This window comes from Acomys russatus, chromosome X (assembly GCF_903995435.1).
Source record: "Acomys russatus chromosome X, mAcoRus1.1, whole genome shotgun sequence".
NCBI lineage: Eukaryota > Metazoa > Chordata > Mammalia > Rodentia > Muridae > Acomys > Acomys russatus.
In genome coordinates, this window is record NC_067169.1 from 19,148,684 (window position 1) to 19,172,525 (window position 23,842).

Consider the following 23,842-nt stretch of genomic DNA (forward strand, 5'->3'; position numbering starts at 1 on the left):
CCATTAATTGCCCTAGCATGTCTTGCAGACACTGCCCATTGTAGATCAAAGGTTTTGTGGTTGGGTTGATATTTGTATTTCTTTTTTTTTTTATGGTGGGCAGACTACCTTCTTGTACCAAAGACACTGGGACATTGGGGCTCTAGGTAGGCACCAGTTCAACTTCTCCATATTCAATGGGTTGTGTAGGTGTTTCTTGAGCAATGTGGCCTTGCTGTCAGCTTGTGGAAAGCAATCTATTGTCTTGGCAATAGCCTGGGTTGTTTGAGGATTCCCATGGGACCCTTTGGCCAATAACTCAATTAGATGTAACCCAGTCCCATTACTGGAAGCTTCATTTGGTGACAAGAGGTGGCCAGTTAAAACTCTGTCTTCTCTGTTATTTGGCAGTTTCATTTAGATCATCTTCACATATGTGTGTATTTTAGGAAGCTTCTACTATATTAGGTTTAAATACTACCCCTCAGATGGCCCTTAATTTTAGCTATTTCTCCCCACATTCCCTTTCTAGTCTCCCTGCCTCACACCTATTTGAACCTCCCATTCCAGTCTCCCCATCCCTCCATAATTATTAATTGTATTTCTCTTTCCTAATGCTATTATTTATTTTCTCAAATAACCAACTCTGTTTCATTGATTTTTTTTTTGTGTTTTGTTTGTTTGTTTGTTTGTTTTATTGATTTTTGCCCTTAGTTTGATTATTTTATGCTGTTTACTCATTTTGGGAGTGATTTCTTCTTTGTATTCCAAAACTTTCAGCAGTGCTGTTAATTAGCTAATATGAGATCTCTCTAGTTTTGTTTGTTTGTTTTTTGTAGGCACTTAGTGCTATGAACTTGCCTCTTAGAACCATGTTCATTGTGTCCCATAAGTTTGAGTATGTTGTCTATTCATTTTTACTCAATTCTAGAAAGTCTTTAATTTCTTTCTTCATTTCTGTCTTGACCCATTGTTCATTCAGTAGAGAGTTGATCAGTTTTCATGAGTTGTGTAAGCTTTCTATTGTTAGAATCTAGCTTTAATCCATGGTGGTGAGATAGGATACAGGGCGTCCTTTCAATTTTCTTGTATCTACTGAGACTTGCTTTGTGCCTGAGCATGTAGTCAATTTTGGAGAAATTTTCAAAAGGTGCTGAGGAGCAGGTATAGTCTTTTGTGATTGGGTGAAATATTCTGTAAACATGTTAGATCCATTTGGTTTATAACATCATTTAGCTCCAGCAGTTATCTGTTTAGGTTTTGTCTGGAAGCCTGTTACTGGCAAGAGTAGGGTATTAAAGTCTCCCATCCTCAGTATGTGAGGGCCAATATGTGATTTAAGATGTAGAAGTGTTTCTTTTCTGAACTTAGGTGCCCCTGTATTTGTGGCATAGATGTTATGAGTTGCAATGTCCTCTTGGAGGATTTTTATTTTGTTAGGAATTAGTGCCCTTTGCTATGTTTTCTAATTCATTTTTCTTTGAACTCTATTTTGTCAGATATTAAAATGGATACACTGTCTTGCTTCTTGGGTCCTTTTGCTTAGAGTATCTTTTTCCCATTTTTTTTAACCCTAAGGTGGTATATATCCTTGATGTTATGGTGCGTTTCTAGTCTTTGTCTTTTTATTAGGGGAGCAAAGATGTTGAAAGATTTCAATGATTGATATTCAATTGTTGATATCCTTGTTATTTTGTTGTCTCTCTGTTTCTCTCTCTCTGTGTGTGTCTGTCTGTCTGTTTCTATCTCTGTCTCTGTGTCTGTCTGTCTGTCTCTCTCTGTGTCTCTCTCCTCTTTTCTGGTCTGAGATTACTTATTCTCTGTGTTTTCTTAGATGCAGTTAACCCCTTTAGGTTGGAGTTTACTTTTTAAGAAGCACCTTCTGTTGTACTAGATTTGTAGATTGCTTAAATTTGGTTTTATTATGGAATGTCTTGTTTTCTCCATATATTGTTAGGGAAAGCTTTGCTGAGTTTAGTGGTCTTGGCTGGCTGGCATCTGTGATCCTTAGTGTCTGTACCACATCTGTTCAAGCCCTTCTGGCTTTTAGAATCTCCATCAAGAAGTTGAGTATATTTCTAATAGGTCTGCCTTTATATGTTACTTGATCTTTTCCCCTTGTAACTTTTAATATTCTTTTCTTTGTTCTGTACATTCAGTGTTTGGATTATCATTGCTAAGGGGACTTTCTTTTCTGCTCCAGTCTGTTTGCTGTTCTGTGTGCTTCTTGTACATTTATAGAGACATCTCCTGTTTTAGGTTAGGGAAATTTTCTTCTGTGATTTTGTTGAAAATGTTTTCTGGGCCTTTGACTTGGGATATTTCTTCCTATATCCCCACTATTCTTAGATTTGGTCTTCTCATAGTGTCCCCCAGATTTCTTGCATGTTTTGTGCTAGGAGTTTTTTTGGTTTTACATTTTCTTTTCTTTTTTCTTTTAAGATCTTATTTATTTATTTTATGTATATGAGTGTTCTGCCTGCGTTTACACTTGCAGGCCAGAAGAAGGCACCAGATCACATTATAGATGGTTGTGAGCCACCATGTGGTTGTTGGGAACTGAACTCAGAAGAGCAGACAGTGTGCTCTTAACCTCTGAGCCATCTCTCCAGCCCTTATATTTTCTTTGACAGAGACATCCATTTCTTCTACTGTGTCTACAATGCCTCCGATTCTCTCTTCTGTCTCTTGTATTCTATTGGTGAAGCTTGCCTCTGTGCTTCCTGTCTGAGTTTCTAAAACTTTCATTTCCAGATTTCATTAAGGTTGTTGTTGTTGATTCTATATTCACTTTCAGGTCTTGAATGGTTTTATTCATTTCCTTCCACTGTTTTGTTGTTGTTTTGTTTTGTTGGTGTGTGTGTGTGTGTGTGTGTGTGTGTGTGTGTATGTGTGTTTTCCTGGATTTCTTATTTTGTTTGTTTCTTTTGTTTTGTTTTTGTTTTTTGAGACAGGGTCTCTCTCTGTGTAGCCTTGGCTGTCCTCTACTCTCTTTGTAGATCAGGCCAGCCTTGAATTTACAGAGATCTGCCTGCCTCTGCCTCCCTGAGTGCTGGGATTACAGGCATGCGCCACCATGCCTAGCTTTCCTATATTTCTTTAAGGGATTTATTCCTCTTTAGGGACTTTTGCCACATTCATAAAGACTGTTTTAAGGTCTTTTTTTCTTGTACTTTAGCTATGTTGGAACACCCAGGGCCTGCTTTGGTAGGGTTGCTGGGCTCTGGTGGAGACACACTGTCCTGGCTGTTATTGATTGTGTTTTTATCGTGGCATGTAGGCATCTGGGCTTGGGAAGAGTGTAATTCTAGGTGTTAATGTCTAGTCTTGTCTTTGTTAGCTGAGTGTCTTGTTCCTTGGTTTCTGTTTCCTCTCTGGTTCTTAGGAGAGTATGCTTTCTGTCGGTGTTGCCTGTAGGAATATCTCCTGGGGTCCAGATAGGTGTGGGCATTAGGGTTTGGGGTGAAATGCATTTCTGGGTATTGCTCCCCTGAGACTTAGGAATGAGGAGAGGCTCGTGGCTGTGGAGGGTCTTCCCAACAAGGAGGAAAGCAGGGTGTTCCACAAGGACCAGCTTAGTCAGTCCCCTGGGGATGGCGTTCCAGAGTGAGGTGATATCACAGCAGGACTGCAGCATTGCTGAGAGCAGGGAGGAGAACTGAAGCTCTGTCTTGCACTTTCTTGCTTGCAGGCATGTAGTAATTAGCCTGCTGGAGTTGGGGGCTGGGATAGAGCAATGACTAGGGAGAGGAATGCTGGGAGGGGAAGATCTGTGTGCTCTGCAGGCTGTAGGGCAGGGTGGGAAAGGAGGTTTCAGCAGGTATTCTGTTGCAGAGTTGGGGATAGGGCTGAGGGACTGGGTCTGGAAGAGCAGAATGGGAGGTGAAGGGCTGCAGCCAGCCTACCTGCTTCCTTGTCTGGAGTGCAGGTTCTTTTCTTACCGTTGAGGTTTGCCTTGCAGTAGTTTGCTTTTTTTTATTGTTTCATGCAATGTGAACTATCCCACAGCAATTTTTATAAAAATGTTTATATTTTTAAAATTATAATCAGACGAGTTCACTCATCCTTTTCCTCTCTCCAATCCCCCCCATACCCCTATCAACTCTGAAATTCATGGCTTTTTTTATACTTTGATATATCTCTCCCTCCCCTGTGTGTGTGTGTGTGTGTGTGTGTGTGTGTGTGTGTGTGTATGTGTGTGTATTCCTAATACATAGTTACAATCTGTTCAGTCTGTATGTCGCCTGTTACCTGTATGCATTGGATACCCTTTCCAGGGCTTTTCTCTAGGGAACATCATGCCCTCTGCTTTCAGCATCTCTTTGTTGCCCATGGTTCCTTATCTAGGGTTGAGGCTCCAGGGCTCTTTGTACTGTGACTACTACTCTTTTTTATTAGATAACATGCTTTTCAAGTCCATGGCTTTTTAAAAAATTATTATTATCTTTCCAATAGTGTTTGAAAAGGAAAAATTAAAAACATTTTTATTGTCATATGAGGGATCAAAGCTAAGCTTTTTGCACCCTTTTATTACCCTGTAGGCTACAAATTTTAATGTAATGCTTTTTTTGGTTTGTTTCTGTTTTTCGACACAGGGCCTCTCTGTGTAGCCTTGGCTGTCCTAGACTCGCTTTGTAGACAAGGCTGGCCTCGAACTCACAGCGATCCACCTGCTTCTGCCTCCCCAGTGCTGGGATTACAGGCATGTGCCACTACACCCAGCAATATAATCTATTTTTATTGCTCATCTTTCTTACTTATTTTGTAGCTAATACTATTGGTGTTGTAGGTAAAAACAAATTATTAAGCCCCTGACTATTGTTGGTTTTCTTCTGTGTTAGCTCCTGGAAGTTTTACATCTTTCATTTAGATTTGTTATAAGGTTTGAATTAATGTTTGTGCCATCTTGTTTTCCTTGACTCAGTGTCTCTCTACATAGCCCAGGTTGATGCTAACAGGATATTTAAGTTTTCCTGCCTTTTTCAGTGTACCTGGGAAACCAAGTACAGCTGTGTGTGGTTTATGTGTGCCCAGTCTTTGCAGTACAGGTTGTTGAAAACAGTCTCTTAGCCATTGATTCAGTTGCCTGTCTACCTTCATCACAAATTAGACTACTGTATCTATGAGTCTTTCTGGGCTCTGTATTCTGTTCCTTTGGTCTCTGCATCTTTTCTTTTGATGCCTGAGTTTGATCTTTTTAATGTCAAAAAAAAAAAAGTCACCTTGTTTTGATTGCCTATAACTTTACAGTAAATGTTAAAACTGGTTACTGTGAGTCTTTGAGCTTGGTTTATCTCCAGTACTCTGTTGGCTCACTGTTCTAGGTGTTTTCCTTTTCCACATAAGCTTTGAGATCAGGTTATAATGGCAACAAACATTTGCTCTGTATTTTTACTGTTGTTTTTATTTTGAGTTAGGGTCTCTTTGCAGAGCTCAGTCTGGCCTTGAACCTGTGGCTCTCTTCCTGTCTCAATCTCTCCAGTACCGAGATTTCAAGGGTGAAGCACCATGCCTGGCTTCTCTGTTTGTTTCTAATAGAGACTTTTAATTTCACGATATAAATTCTCCTCTAACACTGCTTTAAAATCCCCCCTTTCTCTGTGTGTGTGTGTGCGTGTGTGTGCGTTTGTGTGCGCGTGTGTGTACATGTGTGTGTGTGCATGTGTGTGCGTGTGTGTGTGTGTGTGTACTTTTGAAGTACTTGGGACAGAGCACCAAGATCTCATACATGCTAGGCAATCGCTGTGCTATTGAATTGTATCTGCTTAAAAATGTGTTTATTACTTATCTGATACTAGGGACTGAAGCCAGTGACTCATACATGCCGATCAAGCAACTCTCCTGTCTCAGCTCTCTCTCCCTAGCACCTTTTGTTTCTTATTTTGAGACCAATCTTACTAAGTAATTCAGGCTGACATTTAACTTAACTCACTGTGTAATTTCTGTCAATCTCAAACCTCCGATCCTCCTGCCTCAGCCTCTTAAGTAGCTGGGATTCAGAAGAGCATGCCTAGCACCTCCTATGATATTGATACGTTCTTTCCTTTCACTTAAGTACCTATGCATGTGTGTAATATTGAGAGTCAGTCTCATACACATGCCCTGGAATGGCTGCAAACTTACTATGTGACTGTGGCTTGCATTGAACTCCGTAGCCTTCTGCGCCGCCCCCCACCAAGTACTAGGATTCCATGCTTCTACCACCATGCCTAGCTTACTTGAAAAAAAATCTAAAAATTTTTTTGGAGAGTTGTTAACCCATAGTTTAGATGAAAGTATGATGTCTAATTTCTCTGGGGGAGGGGAGTAGAGTTCAGCTCTTTTTTCCCATTGCTGTGCTATAGTTTAATTTTGTGTATTTATGGCAAAGTAGCTAGGCATTGAGTTGTTATTTGGGATAACTAGGCATCAACAGGGATTGAATTTCTATGGTGAATTTGTTTTTGTTTCCCTTTTTGACTCTGGGTTTGCCTACATCTAGCTCCCCTAGAGATGATGTGTCTTGCAACTCTTTCAACTATAATTTCCTCTTAGGGTACCAGAGCCATGATGGTGTAGTGCTAAAGGCTGAGGGACAAGGCAACATCACAGGTGGATTAATCCTTGGTGTTTTACCAGGACTGTGTCTTGTGCTGTGACCTTCACAAGTTCTCCAAGTGATTTTTCCTACCTTCTCTGCCCTTTCAAATTCACAATCTACTTCCTTGAAGCCCTGGCCTTGATGTGTTCCCCCTCAGGTGAAACTGAAAGCTTAGGGGCTGGAGCAGGAGGAATGCCCTTCCCCCACCCAGGAATCAAGCTCAGGCAAAGTCTTTTTCCCTGGAGCATATTTGTTTTGTTGTGAGGAGACCTCCGGGCATATTTCACAAGGCTTACTCGTCCCTCCCCTAGTCAAGGGGAGGGATCTTCACTGGGAGATCTAGGATCTTCACTGGGAGAACTTACTTGGTGAAGATTCTGGAAGCAGCACTTTGGTGTGGGACTCCTCCTGGGACGGTGGCTTTCTCAGACGGATGCTAGTCCTCACAGCGCTAGCAGCTCATTCCTTCACGGCACCATTTGAGCATCTCTACCTTTCACTGTTGTATCATGGCCCTACTCCGATATATTCCAGGTAAGCGGATCTCAGCTGGGAGTCTTTATATAAGCTCTCTCTTCAGACTTCAGAGTGGCAGTTTCTTCTGGGGCCTTATTTCTCTGATGGGTCCAGGAAAAAAATAATTGATTTTTGTATTTTCTATCCTTTCTTATTCTAAAGATAGGAATGAGAGTTTCTAAACTGAGCCGGGTGGTGGTGGTGCAGGCCTTTAATCCCAGCACTCAGGAGGCAGAGGCAGGAGGATCACTGTGAGGCCAGCCTGGCTTATAAAGTGAGTCCAGGACAGTCAAGGCTACACAGAGAAACCCTGCTTCGAAAAACCAAAAAAAAAAAAAAAAAAAAAAAAAAAAGAGTTTCTAAACTGTTTAATTAGTATAACTGATTGTGAAAGTTCTATGTTTTTATTATTTTTATTAAGTTGAGTTTTGGGTTTTTTGACACCAGGTCTCACCCTATGGCCCAGATTAGCCACAATTTCACTATGTAGACAAGGCTGCCTTTGAACTCGTGGCTGTCGTCATACCTTACTGTCTGGGGTACTTGAAATCTAAGCACAAGACATTACTTCTAGCTGATTTGTTTTTCAGTCCAGTGCGTTGAAGCTGGGGATTTCGGTGTGCTGGGCAGACCCTCCATCATTTGTATTTAGCCCCCAGCCTCCTATTTATTTATAAACAGTGAATCTACTGTTGCAATCCTTTGATAGGACTAACATTTGTGAGATCATTGCCCACCTTCCCTTGTTCAGTTCCTGCTCAACGGTAAAGGAAAAGGGTATTATACTGCTTCAGGGACACAAACGGAATGTTTCTTGGGGGCAGAAATCACGCATACTGTAGCTGTGTTATCATGTAGCTGTAGCTCCTGTTTCTATTCTTCTGTGTTACTATTTTTCTTGCTTTTATTTTGTGTTTTGTTTTGCAAGACAGGGTTTCTCTGTGTAACCCTGACTGTCCTGGACTCACTTTGTAAACCAGGCTGGCCTCAAACTCCCAGAGATCTACCTGCCTCTGCCTTCCAGAATGCTGAGATTACAGGTGTGTGCACCACCCACCTGGCTAGTTTTTTTCCTTTAAATCATTTCTGTGGACTCTGGAAGAGTCGCTCGAGTAGCTCAGTGGTAGGTAGAGCACTTGTGTAGTGTGTACAAGGCCATGGGTTTCCATCTCCCAGCACTTAAAATAAATAAATTCATATGAATATATATATATATATATATGTATATATATATATAAAATCAACAAAAATAAAACCTGTTTCAATACCATGCAGAAGCTCTCCTCTTCTTTCTACTCCAGATAGAACTGCTAACAGGGATGAAATGTGACCCCCTCCATTCAGTTCTTTCTGTATCTAGTCATGCCTATATACTGATTGACTGTCCCTGACTCTCAATGTCTCTGGTTTTGTTTTGTTTTGTTTTTGAGACAGGGTTTCTCTGTGTAGCCTTGGCTCGCCTAACCTCACTTTATAGACCAGGCTGGCCTCGAACTCACAGAGATCTGCCTGCTCTCTGCTGGGATTAAAGAAGTGCCACCATGCTCAGCTGATCTCTCTAATTTTTAAGAAAGGGTCTTAATCTAAAACTTGTGGCAATTCTCCTGCCTCAGCCTCCCAAGTGCTGGGATTATTAACAGGGCGTGCATCATAGTACTGGGCTCTCTTTTTCTTATTTTTGTCCCATGGTAATAGTGACAAAAGTTGGGGCCTTGAGTACATGAGGCACTCATCTGCATCCCTAGGCCAGACATATATTTAAAAAAGAAGCATACTCTATGATTTTTTTTGAGACAAGGTATCTCTGTGTATCCTAGGCTAGCCTCAAACTCATAATAGCCCTTTGCATCAGCCTTCTAAGTGCTAGGACTACAGGCCAGAGTTATCACACTGAGTCCTACGTAGGCTTTTCAGACACGTTTTATTCACATAATGTATCTGGGGGGTCTTTTGTGTCCCAAAGCACATCAGTCCCATGGGATTAGGATACTTTCATTGTTCACAGGCTTGTACTACCCTAGCCAGCACTGTAGTGAGTAACACATGTATTGTTATGTACAAGCAGATCTGGCTTTAAGAGTAATTCTTAGATGAGCTATATATGTGACTTTTTGTCTTGTCTTGTTTGCTTATGTTTTGTTTTTGAGATAGGGCCTCATATAGTCCAGGCTGGTATGGAACTTGCTATGTAGCTGAGTCTGGCCTTGAACTGCTTCTTTCTCCTAAATGCTAAGATGACAGCAGCATGCCAACATGACTAGCTTGTTGGTCTCTTTGTTTTTGTGGTACTGGGGACTGGATCCAGGGCCTTGTATATGTACTAGTGTAAGTGCTCTGATACTGACCTGTATCACCAGCTCTGGTGTTTAATACTCCTTTTTTCTGTACATGATATCACATTCTTCCCATGGACCTAGGAAGGGTCTCGAGGTATTTTCCCCCATTATGGAATTCATTGGCAATCTCTTGCCCTTATTTTTTTTATTTTTATTTTTCGAATCTTGAAAGAAAAAGCCCAGTATAGACTTAGTTACAAGGTACTAGGCAGAGTCATGCTACCTGGATGAGTTGTTAGCATCGTGGTTTGTAGTGCTAAGACAGTTTCTCCCTGTCTATTACATTACCCATCTTTATGTCAGCCCCACTTTGACAATGAATGGATAAAGAACAGTAGTGGAACGGGGTAGTGTTTGTAACAGGTCTAGTGCAGCAGGCCTGTAATCTCAAATGCCTGAGGAAGCTGAGGCAGGACTAGGTATGAACTGCTGGTGCTAGCAAAAGGAGTTCAGAGTCACCCTCAACAGCCCAGTGAGATATGGTCTCAAATTAAGGAAAAATGGGCTTCCCTGGTAGAATACTTGTCTCACATGTGTGCTGCCCTAGGTTAGTAGTCAAGCTCCGTGATTTCCGACTCTGTTCTAGTTTATGTGGCATTCCATTAGGTAGAAGAATGCAGATAGCAATCTTCGCGTTGCTTTCTCTAACTTTAGCAATTAGCACCCTGGCTCTACTGTTAGTGAAACCATGTCGGGCCAGGTACTTCCAGATTAGAGCAGATATTAGGAGCAGGGGCTAGAGAACACGCAAACCCTAACAAGTGTCTAACGTTTTGGGGAATTCGGAGGATTGGCTGCATCCAGTGGAAACAAAGAATGAGGGTAGAAGTACCAGAATTTAGAGTCCGGCTTGTTTCCAGGCGATCCCTATTCCTTTCTGCTATGCTTTGCGTTCTCAATTTCTTCCCATGATTCTCAGCGATCCTTGCGGTTAGGTAGTACGTACAGGAGATGTTGCAGTTCCGTTATCTCTTTATGGCCGTCACTCTTTTTCTTGCCTGTCTTTCTTCACAGTTTCGTCTGCCTTGTCTTTCCCATGTCATAAATACTTGACACTTGTAATCTGCACTGTGACTCAGCCAAAGCTGAGGATTCCTACGTGAAGTGAGGACAGGGGTGGTATTCAAATCAAAAGAGGATGCTGCAAAAGAGTCAGATTGCTCGTTGGATATGGTACTAATGTGCTGTCTAGCGATGCCAGCTTCTTGGCTGTGGGAAAACTTAGGAGTTTCCCAGGGATGGTGAGGGGGACTCATTGGGAAAGAGGTTATCTAGAGAGAGTTATGATGGCATTTTCGTATTTAACCATGAGGATCACATGTATATAGATGCACAGCAAGAGAACCACCCCGAATAAGTATTGCAAGGTCCATCTAAGTATTTCAGAGTATTATGTATTCAACATTTACATGCAAGGCCCAGTTGGCTGGCATATGCTTTTGGCCACTGAGTTTGGTAAGTGGAAAAACAAAATGGGAAGCAAGATGCATTGCAGATGAAAAGATACCACAGAAGTTGACTGATGGAGCGGGCTGTACCTGTAATAGGTTCTTAAGCATGGAGATGAAGTGAAATGTGACAGAATGTATGTTATGGACAGGTCTTGAGTGGAAGAGCCAGTGGAAGAACTGAAAAAGGAAGTCACTGTGGAAGTGACAAGTGGCCCATGCTAGGGCCTCCATTTTTACTGTTTTTTTCTTTTCCTTTTTCTTTTTTATTAATTTATTCATATTACATCTCAATGGTTATCCTGTCCCTTGTATCCTCTCATTCTTCCCTCCCTCCCATTTTCCCCTTACTCCCCTCCCCTATGACTGTGACTGAGGGGGACCTCCTCCCCCTGTATATGCTCATAGGGTATCAAGTCTCTTCTTGGTAGCCTGCTATCTTTCCTCTGAGTGCCACCAGGTCTCCCCATCCAGGGGACATGGTCAAATATGAGGCACCAGAGTACGTGTGAAAGTCAGGCCCCACTCTCCTGTCCATTGGCTAGATCTGGGTAGGGGTTCGATGTTTATTGCACGTATTGTCCTTGGCTGGTGCCATAGTTTGAGCAGAACCCCTGGGCCCAAATCCGCTCATCATAATCTTCTTCTGGTAGGTTTCTAGGACCCTCTGGATCTTTCTATTTCCCCATTCTCCCATGCTTCTCTCACCTAGAGTCCCAATAGGATGCCCTCACAACTATCCCAATGTCCTGATAAGTAAAGACTTTACTGTTGAATGGGAGTCCTTTAAATGGCCACAGGATGAGTATCTTGTGCTAGGCACCATGCTGAAGGAGCTGTACCTTTATAGAAATATAACATGTCCCAACAAACCAGAAAAGACACTTTTTTTTAAAAGGACTGTTTCCAAGTTCTTTGACACATACCAATAACCTGTTCCATTTCTCTGTGTGCTGTTTTGATAGTGGAAGACGTTAGCCCTTCCACAGCCTGTGATGTTACTGAAACAACTCTTCAAGGTCTACACAAGAGGGTTTCCCCCCTCCCCTCTTGTGTTTTTGTTAGTGTTTAACTAGTTCACTTAATCAGTTACTGTTCAGCCCCCTAGGTAACTTTCTAATGGCATGTTGGTTAGGGATTCCAAATCAGAATTTATATTCTTGCACTGTAAGAGGCTTTCTAGTTTTAAACACAAGGAGATTTTTGTTGGGAGGGGAAGCCTGCAAAAGGCTTTCCATAGCAAAAAGCGGATTCAGTGATTTCTTTGTGTGGCTCCTTATTCGGGCAGTGTGTTTCTAAAGACCATCCCTGAGTCTTCAGACCTAAATATAACTGACAGAGACAGCTGTTTCAAACTTCACTCCCCTTTTTTTTCTGATTGGCTTACTTTATGTTTTCTCCAGACTCAGGCAATGCAAATTAGTCTTTGAGGGATTTTTCTTTTATCACTTTGCTACTAGAACATCAAATAGCTTTATGTCACATTCACAATGCCATCAAAGCTTGAGATAAATTTTACTGTTCTTATTTGAGGCAAAAATCTAGACCCGCCTTTCTCCCCTAATCTGGAATGTAGATTATTTAATTTAAGCCACCTTCTTGTCAGTATATGGATACCTTAGGTTAACTCACTGTTTTTAAAAATGCATTTGCACTTTGCTGCCTTAATTATACCTTGCCAAGTGCTCCTCTGTCCCCTTTGAACCACAAGCTTTGAGTTTCCTATGTGTAGCAGATTAAAACCACTTAGGAGAGAGTCAGCCAGCAGGGTGGCATGCGGAGCAGCCTCAGGTGTTTGTCAGCTTAGATGCAGCAGGTAGTTAGTGACAGAGTGCGAGCTACCATTGCCATCATCATGACCACATCTTAAATGTGCTGTCCTTCCTATTCTGAACCTTCTGAGGAATATTTATAAGTCCCTTGTCCACACTTGCACTGAACGTTCTTTTAAAAGGTCACCATTGCTGAAAGTTTTCAAAACATCACAGCAGGAGTCACAACTTTGAAGCTACCAAATGATCAGGCTAGATCTATGTTCCAGGAAATAAAAAGCTCTGCTTGGCTCTAAATATTTACTGTATTGTGTTTTTAATCGTATGACACATCAAAATTGCTAAGCATTGTGTGTTATTTCCATACTTTTGATTGCTCTTCACCGAGCAGTCCTTATGAGGAACATATGTTAGAGATTACAAACCTGGCAGAGAAGGGAGTAGAGGCAAGAAAAGAATTGTGGTTTTTTTTTTTTTTTTAATGTTCAGCATGTTAAACTGAACCTGGTGACTCATTTCTTAATCTAAATTGTAATTAAATCTCATTTTAGCATGAAAACTACACCATGCCTACTAACCCTCTAGTATTCAAAAGAAAGAGCTTCACTTGGAAGAAAGTTCCCACTGTGAAGTGCTGCCTGTGCCTTTTGTAAAACCTGTGAATGTCATGAAAAATTGTTAAAGTTGTTAATGACTATGCAGACGACGGAGAAATATAAACTACTCCAGTGCCCCAGATATGTTCTCTTTGCTAACTTGGCTGCTATATTCTCTGTCTGCTGAAAGGTGAAATTCTATAAAAACATAAGTCCTGTTTAATACCACAGGTGGTGGTCAGTGGTCTTCAGCTGCTACAGGTAAAATTATGATTAATAAGGATTGACTTGTGGGAGGCCTTTGAGGCTGGGCATAGAATTTCCCTTTAATCGGATAAACTAAACATTTAGTTGTGTACAGGGTCACCCTAGGCTTACAGATGACTGTTGGCTTTTTGCAGTGCTTTAACTCCTTCCCACTTAAGAGGAATTTCCACCCCATTTGAATTCTGTTCATTAATGCTCTGTTAGCTCACCAAGGTACAATTGTGATGAAGTAAATGAGTGTAAACCTCACGCAGTGCCTTGCACTTCATCAGGTTTGGTTGCACTAGCATTTCAGGATGTACTGAGCCTAAAGAACTGGGGAGAGTAATAACATTTCAAAGCACTACACGTAGGGTCTGATGATTGGAGTACACGGTAACTGGGTTAATGTTAAATGGTGCCTGGCCTGCTGATTCACTTACGGAGCTGGGAGATGACAATTTCATTCGTCTTTACTGGACTGGCCTTACTGCACAATTAATTAAGACCTGCTTAAAAATAGCCTTCTGAATAGGGCCAGAGAAGGGAAAGCCTTTCTGGTCATGGAACTGTAGTAGTGAGTGTATTGTTGGGGCTGCAGTAGCTACTCGGCCAGGTTGGGTTAATGATCACAGAGCATGCTGCTTTCTTTGAGAACACTAGACTAAGAGACCCCTGGCTCCTCCTTCTCCATCTACCTATCTCCTATTGGCCTTCCTTCCCAACTTTCTCTATCCTCCCCTATCTTCCTCTGCACCATCCTCCCTTCCTCCCTCTCCCCTTCCCATTCTTTCTCTCTTTCTTTCTTTTTCTTTCTTTCTTTCTTTCCTTCCTTCCTTCTTTTTCTCTCTATCTCTCTTTCTCTCTTTCTTTCTTTCTTTCTTCCTTGACATGACCTCACCACATAGCTCAGGCTGTCCTCAAATTTGCAGCAATCCTTCTGCCATAGGCCCCCGGCCTCCCCCTTCCTCCCCCCCCCCCCCCCCCGAGTATGAGAACTGCAGTTATGTGTTGCTTGCCCTGACCTTTTTTTCAGTACTGGGTATTGAATCTATGGCCTGCCAGACAAGTGCTCCACAGCTCTTCTTGTACTCTAGGCTTTCAGGAACTAACTTTGGGGCTGGTGATATCGTTCAGTTGGTGGAGTGCCTAGTGTGCATGATGCCCTGGGTTTAATCCCCAGTGTAATGTAAAATTGGGTGTGGTAGCATATATCTGTAATCCCAGCACTCTGTAACTTGAGTACTAAGGAAGTAGAGCAGGAAGAATAGAAGTTTAAGGCCATTCTTAGCTACATAGGAAGTTAGAGAGTCAGCCCGGGCCACATGAAAGCCTGTATTCTTTTTTTTTTAAATCTCTTCCATGGTAATTTGATATGCAATTTACTTTTTGTTGAAATTTAAAAAAATGGTACTGAGGATTTAACCCAGGGCCTCAGGCATGGATTCTACCTCAGAATTACATGTCTGGCCCCCAAACAACTCTTTGTATTTGTGTGTGTAGGTATGTGTGTGCATGCATATGCATACACATGAACACACACAAATACACGCACACACAGACACACACACTGCACATGGAAGTAAGAAGAAGGCTATCAAGTGACATCCTCTGTTGATGTTTGCTTTGTTCCCTTTGAGACTGGGTTTTACTTAACATGAAGCTTATTTCAGCTAGGCTGGCTGGACTGTAGCTCCTGGGATCCATTTGCTCTGGTCCTCTAGGCTAAATCTACAAGCATACACAGCCACATGCCGCTTTTTACGTGGATGCTGAGGGTTTACAATCAGGTCCGCATGCTTGTGAAACATGCACTCTTACCCACTGAATTACCTCCCCTATCCCAAAACAATGTTATTTTTGAGACAGGGTCTTGCTATGTTGTCCAAACTGACCCAGAATCCTAGCTCAAGTCCTCAGCCTCACAAAGTGATTTGAGACTTCAGGTGTGTGCCAGTGCACCTGCTTCTACAGTTTTCTTTAATCATCATGGACACATATAAAAGGACACACAATACATATGTGTATGCTTTAGAGAATAATTGAAAGATGATCACTTGTCACCAGAACCTCCCCCCACCAGATGACCTGCGTTTCGGAAGCCTTACTTTTGGCACATGCTCTTCACAGACTGCAGCTTTGTCTAGTAAATCCTGTCTTTATTTTTTATTTTTTGTCGTTTTCTTCCTTCTGCTTGTAATACAATCATGTGTACCCTAAAATTTAGGCTTCCTCATAATTGGGTTCAGGAATATGAGCTGTTTTATGTCTGGAATCTTTTAGCATTATGTGTGTGAGGTTTTATGCATGTTATTGCCGTGAGTTTTAATTCATTTATTTTTATTTTTATTTTTATTTTTTTTTTTTGAGACAGGGTCTTGCTATCTCACCCAAGCCAATTGCAAACTCACTTGCCTCCCCAGGTGCTACAGGCATATGCATCAGCAGTGCATTAAAAAGATACTTTTCTGTATTTGCCATTGTCCCCTTTTTAAATGAGTAATTCTAAAGTCTTTGGACATTTCTTCTTTGACGCCTGGTTCTTTTCTGCTAAATGATGTATGAAGTGTAAAACTTGTCTTGACCCTAAATTTCTCAGCTGACACAGCGGTCCCCCCCCCATTTGATGGTATTTGCTTAGATGGGACTACATCTTTAAGGCTTCTGTGCTGGGTTAGAAAATCTTCCTTTCTCCAAGGCCGGTCCAAGGGTCTGGTCACATGATCTCAACGGTGACATCACACCCTGACCAACCCGGTGCACTGGTGGCTCTTTAGGTGGCGGCAGCGTGTGTTGCTGTGAAAAGCAGGGAAAGCAGCAAGTGCCCTTCTAAAGCACCCTAGAGCGGGCCTCTTTCTGTAAAAGCACCTCCACCTAAATGAGCAAATGCGGGCTGCCAAGGTTATTTCTTCCTTGAGGCAGAAAAAAAGAAAACTGTGACCGAAGGTAAGCAGATTGAGCCCAGCCCAGGACTGAAGCATGCTCCGGGAGCAGGGGATCTGGAGAATTGCAAGCAGTCTGTAGTAGGATTCTAATCACTGCCTGCCCTGTGTTAGGGGCCTGATAATTGCGTCTCTAGCTGGAGACAGACGACAAAGGAGGATGCAGTGGTGCTCATGTTACCTAGTGATGTAATAGGATTCTCTTTTTCCTGCCAGGACGCTGCTGCTGCTGTATCTTCATTTTGCCTTAAAGCTGGGGGTGGTGGAGGAGCTCATTTGATATGTAATGTAACATAAGACAGTCATCTGATGCTTCTTAGAATCTTTCAAAGAATCCTGTCCTTTTTTTTTTTCCCCTCTTCTTCCGGAAAGGAGAGAGAACTCTGAAACTAGAAATTCAATGGAAGCAGTAACCTGCTCCAAGGAGGCAGTTTCTGGTTGTTTGGTGTCCTGTGCTCATGTCAGCGTTTCCCTTGCGAATGGGAACAGCTTGAGTCAGTTCCCTCCTTCCCACATGGCTTTTCTTTTCTTTCTGCCCTTGCTTCATAGCTGGCTTCCCCTCTCCAAGCTCTCAAACACAGCAGCTTTCATCTTTCTCAGTTGGACACTGACAGGCTAGGGAAGGGCTTGGGTGGTGATTCAGCAGACATCCATTTTACAGCCAGGTACAAGAGAAGATAGGGAAAGGACTTTGGTTTGAGGTTTTAAGATTAACTTGCTCACCCCCTCCCTGCCACTTCAGTGACTCACCCAGCAGCGGGCCGCAAGAGTAGGACTCTCCTGAGCTTTTCCTCTCAAACCTGTGAACTGCTTGTAAAAAGTGGCCCGAATTAGGCATTCCACAGACTTCCAGTTGGTAAAATGGGTTCAATTGATCTGGTTCATTTAAACTTACACCTCGAGAGTGCTTAAGTTGTCTACCTGACTTGGGCAGGGAGATGACAGAGAGAGAGTGTGAGCTGAGGCCAACCTGGACCTTTCCTGACGAGGAGTTCGGTACCAACGAATCTGGATGAAGCCTTGCCCCTGCCAAGATTGGTACTGCAAGCTTGAGATTTGACTGTGTGGGTTACAGGATGGAGTTACTCTGCGCTCTCCCTGTGTGCGTTTATATGGATTCCTCAGTGCAGTTTTTACATTTTTAGTTTACTAGCAAAATAGCATTCCATCCGATGATGTTGCCAAAATATTTTGAGCAAGTTTATAAGCAATACTTACCATGTGTCAGTACAACTGCTTAGTTTACATATCCCCCATCCTTGCCATTTGTTGAATGCATTTTGGATCATCTGATGTTTACCGACTATCACATATGTGCTAAGGCAGTGTGGAGAGTAAGAGATGGTGACACATTCTTGTAAAACCAGCTACTCAGGAGGCTAAGATAGGACAATCATAAGTTCTAGGCCTGCCTGAGTAACAGTAAGATGACTCAAAGGGGGAAAAAAAGACATTTCAGGGAAGGCTATGATGAATTCAGTATAGAGGAAAAGGCAGATAAAGCATATGCACACGTAAGTAACAGGAACAGAAAAATCAGATGCCAAGCAGACCAAGAAGCTTGCACAGTGAGCGTACTCGAATGTTGTTTAGTTGAGAGATCAAGGATGGACCACTCATTGCTAAGCCGTGCGTAGTTGTCTGGATCTCTACTTGTAAATATTCGACTTTTGAACATACTGTGAAAAAGTTTCTACCAGCCCATTGTATTGGAGATCAAAGCATTCTCTCTACTAGAGGAAAATGTGTACATTCCAACCAGCTTAACTCTTGAAGTGGCTAGCATTCTTTCTTTCAAGTCTTCAACTCTGTAAAAGCTACCTTATAGGATTGAATTACTGCATTACAAAATATAAGATGGTTCTTATGTGATACATTTGCAAGGGCCTTGGAGCCTTTCATCCCTTTCCATGAACTGAAATGCCTAAACTGCTCCAGGCTCCTTCCTGTCTTTTGTTCTGTAGATAACTTTTCTTCATTCCACTTCATTTAGCTTCTGTTATTTCTCTTTATACTATTACTGTCCTGCGTCCTTGTCCATTCACAGTGCCTTAGCTATTCCTCATTTGAGCCTAGATCACAAAAACTTGTGAATGGGATGGATATTCCCAGTAGGTGATTGGATGGCGTCATCACCCACCCAGTCTGTAGTCACTGGATATTTTCTGGGAGTATTAAAAACGTTGTCTGTCAGATGTAATCATATCTGTCTTGTTCTTCAATACAGGGAACAAGTCATACAATGGTGGTGGCATAAGCTCTTCAAATAGGATCATGGACTTCTTGGAGGAGCCAATCCCTGGGGTAGGGACCTACGATGATTTCAACACAATTGATTGGGTGAGAGAGAAGTCTCGAGACCGAGATAGGCACCGAGAGGTAAGGCAATGATGGGACATGGGTAACAGTTAGAAAATGTGCGGATGGGGGGTTACATTGATAAATGTGTTCTACACTTTCCTTTCCTCAGGCCCCAGAGCTGAGGGAATCTGGCTTCTATTGGCAAGATAGGGGTTCTTTCTTCTTTTCTTTTTCCTTTCTTCTTCTTTTTCCTTTTTTTTTTTTTGTTTTTTTTTTTTTTTTTTTTTTGGTTTTTCGAGACAGGGTTTCTCTGTGTAGCCTTGGCCATCCTGGACTCACTTTGTAGACCAGGCTGGCCTCGAACTCACAGCGATCTGCCTGCCTCTGCCTCCCGAGTGCTGGGATTAAAGGCGTGCGCCACCACACCCAGCTCTTTTTTCTTTCTTAATATTTAAAATAAGTTTTACTTTGTGACTTAGGCTGGCCTGGAACTCAGTTATGTAGCCCCCACTGACCTCAAACTCCTGGATGCCCTTTTGCCTCCCCAGTGGTGGATTGAGAACAGAGGAAATCCGCCACACCTGACGTCATTTTGTAATATATATTTCTATTTTAAGAGATATTTTATATATAATTTTCATCCTTGGTTTAAAAAGTTGTGTCTAGGGGCTGGAGAGATGATGGCTCAGAGGTTAAGGGCACTGACTGCTCCTCCAGAGGTCCTGAGTTCAATTCTCACATGGTGGCTCACAACCATCTATAATGAGATCTGGTGCCCTCATTTGGCCTGCAGGTGTACATGCAACCAGAGCACTGTGTACACAATAATAAAAAAAAAAATCTTTTTTAAAAAGTTGTTTCTAATGATTTATTTTCCTGTAGAATGTTGTTGAAAGGGACATTCCCAGTTCTGAAATAGATACACCTGCCTCTGCATAAGTGAAAATAAATTTCAAAATTTTCTTCTCCTATCTCATCTCCTTTTTTATTTACTTTTTCTCTTAAAGCAGGATCTATAAAAACCAAGGAAAGTAAATGGGTTTCTTTCAAAGGAATAAAAACCAAATCACCCTAACCCTAGACTATAACTGTAGAAAATGGGTTCACCTCCATGTAATGATAGCACTTGTTAAACAGTAAAACTAAAGTAAATTTGTGCATTTAGTACCAATAAAACCACAAGACTGATCAAAGTCATATCAAAGACATTAAATTAATGTGATAGCTATTTAGAGCTATGGTGTAGCTTGACAAAAGAATTTCTTCACCTCTCTTTTCAAAGTACCAGAAATTTTCTCAGAGCTGTCTGCTAAGAGCTTTTGATTCTTCTATTGTTATTATTTGTTGTTTTATTGAGACTTTATTCAAGCTAGCCTGGAATTCACTGGGTAGATCATCTAAACAGCTAGAACTCTATCCTCCTGCCTCGGTCTCCAGAATGCTGAGATTATAGGCGTGTGCTATCACACATGCTGAGAATCATTTGCTTTTTTTGTGTGTGTGTGAGACAGAGTCTTGGTGTATAGCCCAAGCTAGTCACAAGCTTGCAGAACTCTTCCTCCCATACTCCCAAGTGCTGGACTTACAGATGTCTTCCTACCATTGCTAAGAGCCTTTGGTTTGAACTTGTCCGATATCATTTAGATTAGACAATCACTATTTCTAGTTTATGTGGGAGCAGCAGTGGAGAACTTATTGAAAAGGTTAATGCCCTGCTCCTGCCAATATACTCTCAACAGGTTGACCCTCTGGCAAATTACATCTTTGGGGCACATTAGTAGTTTTTTTTCCCCTTAAATTTCTGCCTAACACAACCCCATTCTCTAGAGAGTTCATGATTTCTTCCTGTCAGAGACAGACAAACCTCTGTAAGAGTCAGGCAGAGATTTTATTTTCAGTTTGTGTGTTTGATGGTTGTGAGCAAACCCAGGGCCAACTATGCACACGTGCACATGCCACTGGGCCATTGTGTTGGCCCTCAAAATAATGTTTTAAAGTTCCTTTTGATATTTTATAATTTGTTCTTATTTAGGATGTTGCCTCAGTGAAGGTGAGATAAGGCAATTCTGAATATAGGAAATAGTGGTACAAAAAAGGGGAGGCATCAGTAACTCTACTGGCAAAATATTGATTTAAAAAATACGGACGTGGCCCAGTAAGTTGGAAAAGTGTAAAGAAGTACTTGTTGCCAAGCCTGATGATCTGAGTCTGATCTCTGAAACCCACATGGGAGAAGGAGAAAACAGACTTGAGCAAGTTGTTGTCTGACCTTCACATCTGCACCTGTGTGTGTGTGCATGCTCATGTTCACACATACACACACACACACACAAAGAGAGAGAGAGAGAGAGAGAGAGAGAGAGAGAGAGAGAGAGAGAGAGAGAGAGAAAGAGAGAGAGAGTCACTCACTCACTAAATATAAGAAAATAAAGCTAAAATAAAACAGAATAAAATTATGAACACTGTCGATTTACGTTGACAAGGGTAAAACCTAAACAGTCAAACTTCGTGTTCATGCGAGTACTCTCAGATACACTTGCCGGATTCTGAAAATGAAGGTGACACTTTACCAACATTGTTTAGTATCTGTGATCATTGCACCTTTAGAGTTTTGTGCAATCAAAGCTTAGGAAGTTTTCCTGACATAACCACAGCCAGGGATAGTAAATGGCAAGTCACCACTCGGATCGGCCATCTTTTGTTTATTGTTTGCAACACAATCAAAGCTTTTTGCTGTGAATCAACTCTTCTTGACACAGCTATTATCTGGGGGCACAAAAAGACCCCTGTAATACACAAAACAGGTCAACGGTACCTTGGATATTACTATGAATTGAGAGTTCAATAAGTCTTTGTAAATTGGTTCAGCTAACCAATTCTCAATGATTATATCTTTCCAGATAGTTTGCATTTTCCTGCTGTACAATTTGGAAATGAAGGAAAGATATATGTAGAGTATATAAATGTTTTCTTATTTTTTTTCCTAGATCACCAATAAAAGCAAAGAGTCCACATGGGCCTTAATCCACAGTGTGAGCGATGCTTTTTCTGGCTGGCTGTTAATGCTCCTTATTGGACTTTTATCAGGTACAGTAAACTATAATTCTTGTTTTGTTTTTTTAACTTTACAGCCTGACTGCAGTTTCCTTTCCCTCCTCTCCTTCCAGTTCTTCCTCTCACCCCCCCCCAATCTACTCCTTCTTCCTTTCTCCTCAGAAGGTGCAATAAGAGTAGGCACAGCTTCTCCTATTGAGGCTTGACAAAGCCGTCCAGTTAGGGGAAAGGGATCCAAAGGCAGGCAACAGAGTCAGAGACATCCCCTGCTCCTGCTAAGAGTCCCACCTGAAGACCAAGCTGCACATCTGTTACATATGGGCCTAGGTCTGTCTCATGTACGCTCTCTGGTTGGCGGTTCAGCCTCTCTGATCCCCTATGGGTCCAGGTTAGTTGATTCTGTAGGTTTTCTTATGGTGCCCTTGACCACTCTGGCTCCTCCAATCATCCCTCCAGTAGTTTTTAAAAATTAATCTCCCAGAATTGTAATGCACCCCTCTGAACGACGTCAAGTGCTATGTTCTCCCATCTGGAATGAATTCCTGGTGAACCTTTTAGAGTCACAGGGTAACTCCATCTGTAAATGAGTTCTAACGAATGCCTGCATCAGCTTCCTCCAATCAAAGAAGAAACATGTCATCTCAGCTCAGTTTGTATGCTGTAAGATGTCACGATGATTTATAAGTGGAAGCCAGTACAGTATTTTTGTGCTTTTGTGGAAGAGTGCTTTTGTTGGTGGCACTTTTTTTTTTCCATATTCTGTGTAGGGTTTAGAAAATGCAGTGATAACTTCCTGAGACATTTTATAGCAGTTTTTGTTGTTCTTTTATTTTTTCTGAATCTCTTGGAATAAAACCCAAGACTAAATAATGTGCATGCTAGTCAAGCTTTCTACCCCTGAGTCACTCCCCCAGCCCAGTTCTTCCTTTTAGTGTTTTTGTTTGTTTGCTTGTTTGTTTGTTTGTTTGTTTTTCAACACATGGTTTCTCTGTGTAGCCTTGGCTACCCTGGACTCCCTTTGTAGACCAGGCTGGCCTCGAACTCACAGATGATCCACCTGCCTCTGCCTCCCAAGTGCTGGGATTAAAGGTGTGTGCCACTGCACTTGGTGCCCTTGTTCTTCTTAAGACAAGGTCTATTATTTAGCCCAGGTTGTTCTTGAACTCACTCTACAATCCAGGCTAGGTGGAACTGTGACTTGCTGCCTCATCCTCCTCAGTGCTGATATTACAATGACTAGCATACCCACTACCAAATAGCCAATACTGTCTCTTAAATTTTTTGTCCGCTTTCATGGTGGTTATAGGCAAACATATTAAGATATGGCTCCTACTCTCAGAAATGTATCACATTATTTCATGGTTTCTGAAGGGTATTAGTAGCATCTTTTCCTATAAGCTCCATCAACATTTTCTGGCCACTCTAAACATTATAGGTTGAATGTCCCTTATCCAAAATGCTGGTCCGATTACTCGCTGGATAAAGGTGCTCGCTACCAAGCCCCAATTTGGTTCCAAGGACTGCATAATGGAGGGAGAGAACCAATTTTTATAAGTTATCCTTTCACCATTATACAAATTGTCCTCTGACCTTCATACGTGCACCAGGACAAAACACACAGATATGAGGTGTGGGTGTGGGTGTGGGTGGTGGTGGGGTACACACATGTGCTCACCCTGAAGAAATAAATGTAAAAAATGACTAGAGCCAGGCATATTTGAAATGTTAGCATATTATATAATGAAATAATTGGGTGAAAGGACTCAAATCGAGACATAAATTTTACTTCTTATATATATTATATACATATATATATATATATAATACCTAGCTTGAAGGTATTTTTATATATGTTAAATTCACTTGTATTTTTTTGTTATTTTGAATGAGGGTCTCATTTGACTTAATGATACTCAGGCTGACCTCAAAGTCACTCCTGTCTCAGCCTCCCAGAGCCAAATAATAGGTTTTAGTCACTGCACATCTTTCTGCTTATATTTTGACTAACGTCCTTTCACATGAGGTCAGATGTAGTATTTTCTACATGTACCCTCATGTCAATGCTTAAAAAG

General features: G+C 41.7%; 1 protein-coding gene across 3 annotated transcripts in view; it reads left to right on the plus strand.

Annotated features, from left to right (window-relative positions):
- Positions 1 to 23,842, plus strand: part of Clcn5 (chloride voltage-gated channel 5) — a 156,788-nt gene that overhangs the window by 109,967 nt on the left and 22,979 nt on the right. For 2 of the 3 annotated variants that reach the window (XM_051142287.1, XM_051142288.1), the window contains 2 exons: positions 18,643 to 18,794; positions 21,704 to 21,803. In XM_051142287.1, coding sequence (XP_050998244.1) covers positions 18,643 to 18,794; positions 21,704 to 21,803 — 252 coding nt within the window. Of the gene's footprint in view, positions 1 to 16,202; positions 16,420 to 18,642; positions 18,795 to 21,703; positions 21,804 to 23,842 lie in introns of those variants that run through there. The other variant, XM_051142289.1, reaches the window with a different exon arrangement.